A 9,040-nucleotide genomic window follows, 5' to 3' on the forward strand; every position below is an offset into this window, starting at 1 on the left:
TGTTGTGTGTGCTGACGATGCCACTCACGTTGCTGGAGGTCGTCACGCATCACTGGCCGCTCGACGCGTTTGCGTGTCGAGCGGCAGGATCCATGCAGGCACTCGCCGTCTTCTCGTCCACGTTCACCATCATCGCCATTGCGCTCGACAGATACATGGTCAGTGTGTCCGGATCATGTAACACGTCTTGCTTACTTTCTGAATAGGTTATGTTTTGGTCAGCAAGCGTGTTTTTATGTTTTGGAACATGTTGTATTCTGGTAAGCTTATTCTTCATATGTCCGGTTCTTAAATTACACAACACACGGCTTAATTCACAGAAACTATTGATTGACGGAAATAATAAATAAACTTTCATATAATAGTTCTGCCAATTTTGGCCGCAATACAATAATTAATTAGTTATACATATGTAAAAACCTGATAATTTTTTTTTATCTTGTTTGTCCACATATCCGTTAAGTTTTATTTCGATTACAGCTATTATTACCTAGATATTCAACATATTGCAACAAGGTCAAGTTTGCGCTAAGACTAGGTATATGGTGACCAGATCTTATTCAACAAGGGGGGTCGAATCAGTTAAGTCGGCTGAATTAATTTACACTAAGGGGTCTCTTTCTGAATGGGTTATGAGGGTTTTTAGGGTTTATGAGGGTTTATGAGGGGTTAGTTCAATATGAAGTATAGTATCTGCAATATACTTGCAGATAATCCTTCTTAAACAACCTCATGCAATGTGCGATTTTTTTGCTGTTACAATCCGTGTCGACGATTTTGTACGTAAATCGAAATCGGTTTCATTTGTTTTTAATGTAGAATAATATGGAAGAACATTTTTGACCGACTCATGGCAAGTCTTAGCGCTGTTGATTATTCATTTTCAGTATTCTTAGAAACGAAAAGGTGGCTTTGCCCTAACGATCAGTAGTTCAAAATTTTTGGTTTTCTCAAATATAGCAATAATTGCAATTGCCACGTGGGCGTTATAACTAATTATACGTTGATAACACGTTAATTGCTAGGTTAGTTTACGATGATATAAACTTGATGCGAATCGTTACAAATAAGTTTCAGTTTTCCGGCCTTTGTTCATTGTGTTTTTTGTGTGCATCAGAATCCTTCTAATAGCGTCCAAAGTTTCAAAGAGTTTTTCTGGGTTTAATCCTCGACAACAAAATTTCTTTGTAAAACCACTTTAACTACGTTTATTGGAGGATTCGTAGAGCCCCCTAGGTATTACATGCTTTATCAAGCACCTAATTAGCATTATCTTCATTGAAAACGCCTAATTTTTGTATACATTATTTTAATCGAAACTCTCTAACACCTTAGTAACTTGGGGGTAGTGTCTCTCTTAATTCAAATAAACGTGTTTTTTAATTTTAATTCAAATAAAATATTAATTAAAATTTGGTCTGGTCAATTCTTTAGGTTAAATAGGTTAGCATTATCCCGATGACTCGTACTATCATATTATACAAGCAATTTAAAAACTTAAATTTAAAAATTTTGACTTAAGTGAGACGCAGTTATCTGCCTTATGGTTAGTTCATTAGGAAGTATAAAGTTGTAGTAACTTTTCGTTTGTTTTTATTATACTCTAATTATTAACCACTAGTATTGTGTATAGTACTAGTATTATATACCACCTAAGACACCTATGAATTTCAACAGCTTATATGGGTAATCTCTATTAGAAACTTTTTGTCCGTGTGTAGAGTTGATGTGCACAACTCTCGTCCGAACCTTAACGTGCCTTCGGAAGCCGATGTATACTATAGCAATACGTCGCGTTTAGTATCTGTTTTACCGGCATCAGACCAAGTTATCCAGGTCTAGCTCTATCCGCGTTGTCAGTATACGTGCCGTGCTACTTATTGTGTTTCACTACCAGCTGTGCTCCCGTGGGTTGCTCGTACAGTCCGCTGTTATCCTTTCATTATTACTTTTAGCTTTGTAATATTTTACTCCTATATGAGTAAAGAATTAAGAACCTGATGATATCTACAAACTTAAAGGTGTCTTCAATAAAAAAGTAAACCTAATGACATCGTGTTCAAGAATGTACATTAAATTTAATAATGTATGTGGTTTCGCTGCTCGTCCTATAATAGAAAATTGTTATAAGCTTATGAATCCATAACAAATCGAAGTAGTAAGTTAAGTCTTCGAGGTAAAGCCCGTAGACCTGTCTCTTATACACATCTAGATGTGTATAAGAGACAGCACCATCCCTTACTATACTCCTACAAACACCGCCTGGACAGCACTCACTTAGACCTGTGCCCCCAGGGCCAATGTCATACACTGCCCAACACCGTCAAGCATCTTCTGCTTTAGTGTCCGGATCTGCAGCGGCATAACAACCGTCGCAAAGCTTTGGTCCGAGCCCCGCTCGGGTGTCTGTTTCTTGCGCAGCGCGGGTTTCCTGGCGTGACCGGGACTCGGGGAACGTCAACAACTTCTACACTACTAGTTTGAACTTCGGTGCCGGCTCATTTATAAATATATCCATACTCCGCAGTTCATTATAGTTAGATTTACCTGAATAGTGAAAGACAGTGACTAATAGAGATATTTGATGTAATCACAGGAGCTACAGATGAAAAATACATTTAACAAATGACAAGAAAACTGTAACAGGTAGCAGCGGCAGCCACAAAATGCGAGCGTCATGTCAGCTGCTTCATGTCCTGCGTGGACTGTAGGAGGTTGTGCGTGGACAAGTTCTACACGCACCTGCACTCCTTGTAGCAGTCGAGCAGCTGCTTCATGACCTGCGTGGACTGCAGACCAGGATTCTGCGTGAATATTTCCTCAAGTCTGCCCATGACGACCCTGGCCTTCTCGATGTTGGCAACAAGGCGGGTCTTGAGCATAGGGCTCTTGTCGTCCACCCATGAGCCCTGGCTGCTGTCGTCACTGACATCGCCTCCTTGCGGTCCATCTTTGCCTGTCAATTGCAAAAATTTAGTTGAACGTAAAATATATTTTTTATTCAAGATATCACGTTTGGAATAAATTTTACTGGAAGCTGAAAAATATTATTTTCATTCAAGTATGAAAAATATTTCCTTTTCTGTTTTCACTTTTTTCACCACTTTCAAGATGAATCTACGTTTCAATCTCTATGAAGTTGCTATGCACCAAATCAATAGATTTAAAAGATATATGATATTATACAAATCCATCAGGGCTATCAACTGTTACTACTGGATAGTTACCGATCTGTCTTATCAGGTTCTGACCGTGAAAAACTCGCTCCTAATAACGTAATAATTAAAATAATAATAATAACTAATGCTGGGACAAACGACCCTTAGGCCAGGCAATTCAAGATGGCAACAATTTGATGAGATTTAGTTAATAAATCACTGGTCAAGAAGCTTCAAATTGAAATTAAGTTAAAACGCACTGGAATTATAACGAGGATGTCGAACCTCACAGCACAATGACCTTTATACATCACAGCCACACAACTACTCTACATCACTCAGTTGTATAACTCTGCTCACCTTCATCTTCATCATCGGTGGCAGTCCTCCAGCTCTTATCATCACCATCATCGGACCCGAGCGATGAGTCACCATCATCATCATCCCAGAGCTCGCCCTCATCAGAGTCGTACTCCCCCACCTTGTACAGGTCCTGGGGGAAGCACACGGACGACGACCCGTCCACCCACCACACGTTCACCTGCACCGAAAACGAGATCATCATATGGGGTTCGAATTAGAATTACGTAAATGAATTCGCCATCATCCGGGGTTTGAATTAGAATTACGTAAATGAATTCAGATAAACAGTTGATAAAATGATAAACATTCAGATAAACATAAACATAAACACACGGACAACGACCCGTACACCCACCACACATTCACCAGTACACAAAACAACAGGCATCATATGGGGTTTGAATTGGAATTTAAAAGCAAAGGAAACGTCAATTAGATTTACCATAACTTGATTGAAAGCGTTTCAGTGACCAGCTCTATAATAAGCTCCATTCATCTGTTTAAAAATTTAATAATTCAAGTANCCATTATGCTGTCAACATCATATTGCTATCAGCACCATTATGCTGTCAACATCATAATGCTGCCACATAATATTGCTGTCAACATCATAATGCTGCCAACATCATATAGTGGATATAATGCCGCTCATAACGAAGCTGTCTGGTCTCTCACCGTAATTGAGGAGAGTTTTGATTGAGCTTATGGAATATATTGTTCTTTTCTGCTTCGGGCCTTTGTGCAGTTAATGAAACCTCATTAGTCTTAAGTGTATCACCGGCAAAAGTATAATGAGGTACAAATTGTGAAGGACAGGTTATAAGGGCATCAGTGCCACCGTGACGAGGTAATATGAGTGTAGTATACTATTAATGTAAAAATGTTACTTAAAGTTGATCCATTACTTCGTTCTCCATCTTGGGTGAACTTTGAATGATTATTTAGAGCTTCAAATGTTCAACAATCAATCACTAACTCATAACAATGGACATATACCAGAAAAAAATGAATGTCAAGACAAAAACCTAAAAAATGTGGGACGTAGAGAGTAAGGGTGAGCAGTTGGAGGTAAATTATTATGGAATGCACTTGTCGAATAATGACATTTGAAAAGGTTTCAGGAGAGCTTCATCGTAGAATAAATTTTTCAAACTTTGAATGAATTCCATTCCTACCCTCCAGGCAAATGATTTATAGTTGATGTTATTGAATTGACGTTCATTTACCATTAATCTTATCATGAATTTAAATATGAAGTCCTCGTGTCTCTCATAATCGTCGCTATGGAAACACTTCGTCGAGCTAATAATTTTATTTAACCCAAGTAAATAAATTAGAGCCTAATCGCGACGAGCATTTTTAGCGTCTAGCAAGCGCGTCTATTCGAATGTTGGTCGCATTTCAACGTTGATTCAACATTTAATTTCAGTTGATCAACATTTTAAACTGATATCAAAATTATTTCAACGTCAGATGCCTGCTGGGAGCTTCTCTGAACATCGATCTTAATATACATATATATAAAGTGACGGACCGTATTTAGGCTGGCCGGAAATTAATCATAACTTGACGATTAAGAGAAAAAAAGACGATAATTTATTTAATGTGCCCTAATTTGTTCTCATGCACCGGATAATGTTTCAAATAACCTTAGGAAGAATATAAGCATGCAGTTTATTAACAGCTTCGGTAGAAGTTCAAAAAATATAACTCAGTACTCACTGCAGTGAGTGACAGAGAGCGCATTTTCCCGTCGACGAAAACTTGAAGTCACGGACGGACAAGGCGAGCACAATAGTGCATTTGTTTCATAAATGGGAAAATGCGCTAAAAACGGGACTTACGTTGGGCCATGCTTATTTGAATGTGGCGTATATTCGCTTTTTTATGCACATTTCGAATAAGATGGTATAATAAATAAGATATTTGTTTATTATCATTAAATGTGATCTCGTTGATGTACATTGCTAAACTCGTTATTGATTTAACTGCACTACTTCGGTCAAGTTTTTGCTATAATATAATTTTTCGCATTTCACAGTTAGTAATTTTCATCCTGTGTTATTTTATCTATATTATGTATATGGGCTTCAATTTTAGAATGAAAGAAGTCTAAATCAAAAACGCGTTTAGTGAGAAATCAAAGCTCATTTTGGTAAGTTTTTTTTAACATGAACACTCCTTTTATTTACTTAATTGGCTAATATTTTCAATTTTATCTATTCTTCTGTCAATAAATTATTTTGTCTAATATATATCTGGTCATTGAGTGTTCAATTTTTAATTATTTCCTTGTGGTGGCCAGATAATTTTTCTTTTCACTTTGGACACGCTCGACAAAAGGGCTTTGGTAAGTAATAAAAACTGCAAATGTAAATATTTTTTACTTCTGATGATTTTTTCAGGATACGTTGGAGTTAGATCGATTTTTTATAACTATCTTTGTGGGAAAAATAACTTTAAAAAATTTATGTTTTATTATACTTCGGAACTAAAAAATTTGTTTCATAGCTAAAATTAGAAATTCCTTCCAAATTAAAGCAATAACTAAACGGGATCCAACGAAATTCTAAAATTATTGAGATTATCTATTTCGGGCAATGTCGTGATGTGCGGCTAGACAGTTAATTTAAGTTAGATTTGACATATGAATTATGAAAAAAGTGTGGTTCTTAAAACTGATAATAGGGTAGTTATCCAACTATTTGCAGCTGTTCAGCAGCAGCCAGCTGTTAATTTTCGATAATGAACAATATTTCATGCATATGAATAATATGGAGTACAGTGGATCTTTATGAGAAATATTTTGCATCTCAATCATGTGAAACAAGGTACAAGGAAATCAATTTCACTTGAGAAATATAAAAAAAATAAAAATTAGCAGGATTGAGATTAGTACATATAAGTTCGCAACAAATGGAAACATTTTTATTTGTGAGAATTTATTAACAATCTGAAATCCCACGGAGCCGTCAAATGCCTATAATGTTTGACATGCGTGGCCACATTACCTAAATAAAATATCTAACGTCGGACCCGTCTATCGTTAACTCTGTAATGCTTCATGGTGAATGCCAAAATGATATTTTACTCCGGGCAGGTGTGTGAGAAAGCCATTTATTCCTAAATCTTTCTTTTAGTTTCTGTGATCAATCTCAATTTTCGTTACGGTTATTCCCGTAATAAGTGCGCATGTATAATCATGATCGATTGAGTGCGCTTTGATCACGATGTTATTTCTTGGGCTTTGCGTACCACCGTAGGGTGCCCACTTGGTCTTTATTGCTCTTGCTAAATCACGCATAAATTATCCCGAATTTATTGGGAAGAATAGAGCTTATTACAACACATCTCTTTAACTTAACTTCTTGTTTGTCTGCAACAAATCTCAATCTTATAATCAATATTTAATTAACAAACTTCTACCTGTCAAATCGACCTGGAATTGTGCGCATTTGCGTGAAGTCTGAGACAATGCATGAATCAATAGACAGAATAAATAATTTTTAAAGTTTATTTTTTTAATATTAGAAAGATGTAAAAAAAATTCTTTCATATATTTATAAATGAAAAAAGAAATTCATTGTACATTAGTAACATCGGGGACACTAGCCTCTTTAGAAGTGTTGTCTTTAGAAAGTAATTTTTGAACGCATATTTTTAAATTAAACGTGCATGATGCCGTTGTCTGATCGAGTCTACCATAAATTTTACCTTGATTGCCTTGGAAAATCGCATCCGGGCTAAAAAATGTTTTGAGGTAGTATAAGCTGTTGATTTTTATGAAATGTTTTTAATGATGATTTGAATTGTTGAATTTTTATGAAATTTTCATATTGTCATGAATTCTTTTACTGGAATCGATATCTAGATTCCTTCCGAAGTGCGGCCGTGATGACAGATATTTTGACGGAAAAAAAGTAAATAAGATTACACATTACACACGCTACTCGATAAGATAAGTGTCCGATATATTTTAGGCTCTCGCAATGATCTCCAGCAGCGTCGCAGATAGCTGTATGAACCAAATGTAATTTAGAATGTGGAACGAAATGGAATTGCGAGTACTTGTTTCAAATTTAAATATAAATATTTGGTTAATTAAACACGGAAAATGGAGAAATGATTGCAAATACTGGAAGTACGAATTGCAAATAAATTAAATAATGGCAATTGGGACTATAACAGCTTATTTATCTAAAAGGCAACTGATACAATGAAGAAAGGATTTGTTACGTGATTTTGACGAGTCAATTGTGCAGTAATATCGCCATACGGAAAAAAGTGAAATTTTAATTTATGTTATAACAAACGTTTTTTACGATCTATATATTCTATAGAAAAAGTTAGCCAAAGTTTCAACAAGAGTTTCAAAAAATTCGTCGGATTTATGCCTTTTAAAATACAGAGTTTAGCTAGAAAATCATTTAAATAGTTAGCAACATTAATTCCTTGTGTTTCATTTGGGGAAACTGAGGTGAATTTACTGTTTCCCCAAATGAATGTTTTGAGGTAGTATATTTGGGGAAACAGTAGTATATATTGGAATATTTTGAGGTTAGTCATTTGGGGAAACAGTAAATATCCTAATTAATATGCTATAGGAGAATTTACTATAAACAGTGCCAACATTTTATTTATTTATTAAAATTTCTGAACAAGACGGAGCTGCAAGTGAAGGATCCTAGTGGTTGATAGCGCCCAAATATTTTTGTTCCTGCCGCGTGTCCTCGTGTGAGGAACTCCTGTTGTTTATTAAATTTTTCGACTAAATTTATTCCGAAGATTAATTTAGTTTTATTTGGGATAGTCGGAAACGGGAAATAATTTCGTAAATTTCATGCGTTACAAATAGATGCCGGCGTTAGCGGTATAAAATTTACTTTATCATTTCTGAATCTATTAATAAATATAGAAAAAAATCAATATTTGACATAAATTATAAAATGTGATACCTAAAAAATATGTCATTTTGTTAATGAAATGTAATTCTAATGATTTGATTTAAACTCGCAAAACTGTTCAGTATTCGTGTCTGGAAAGTAGAATTTCTACGTTTAACTGAAGAATTCTGGATTTCCTGAAGCTTGTAACTAATATAACATAAATTTTTCTACTAGAAATTTCATAAGTTTTTGAGCATAAATTATTTGGAACAACAGATTAATATAAAAAAATCTAGTTTCAATGCATAAGGAGGTGAATTTACTATAAAAATTGCCAACATTGTATTTATTTATTAACATTTGTAAGCAAGGCGGAGCTGCAAGTGAAGGATCGTAGTGATTGATAGCGCCCAAAACGAGTTCAAATTTATTTTCCACGTTTCAAGGACTTGTGATACGCTTGAGTTATGGGCTTCGATCACTGCTGACCAATACTAATGATTAGTCGTATCTGTAACCAGTGCCTGGCATGCAATGAATTATTCATGTTATGTGCCCTCAGAATCAATTAATATGATATGCCTACTTTTTTATTAAGCCTAAATTCCATTGTCGATCCATCAATTTCAATAA

The 9,040-nt window shown here is 35.4% G+C and overlaps 1 protein-coding gene across 1 annotated transcript; it reads right to left on the reverse strand.

Annotated features, from left to right (window-relative positions):
* Positions 1–28: 28 nt before the first annotated feature.
* LOC108677546 lies at positions 29–4,438 on the reverse strand (the record flags this gene model as incomplete). The annotated part of the gene is made up of 5 exons (XM_018165774.1): positions 4,427–4,438; positions 3,519–3,699; positions 2,737–2,956; positions 2,284–2,431; positions 29–143 (listed from the first exon to the last, which is right to left on the reverse strand). Coding segments are annotated over exons 1-5 (676 nt in total), but the record flags the coding sequence as incomplete, so codon positions are not given.
* Positions 4,439–9,040: the final 4,602 nt, after the last annotated feature.

This window comes from Hyalella azteca, unplaced genomic scaffold, assembly GCF_000764305.2.
Source record: "Hyalella azteca isolate HAZT.00-mixed unplaced genomic scaffold, Hazt_2.0.2 contig7323, whole genome shotgun sequence".
Lineage (NCBI taxonomy): Eukaryota > Metazoa > Arthropoda > Malacostraca > Amphipoda > Hyalellidae > Hyalella > Hyalella azteca.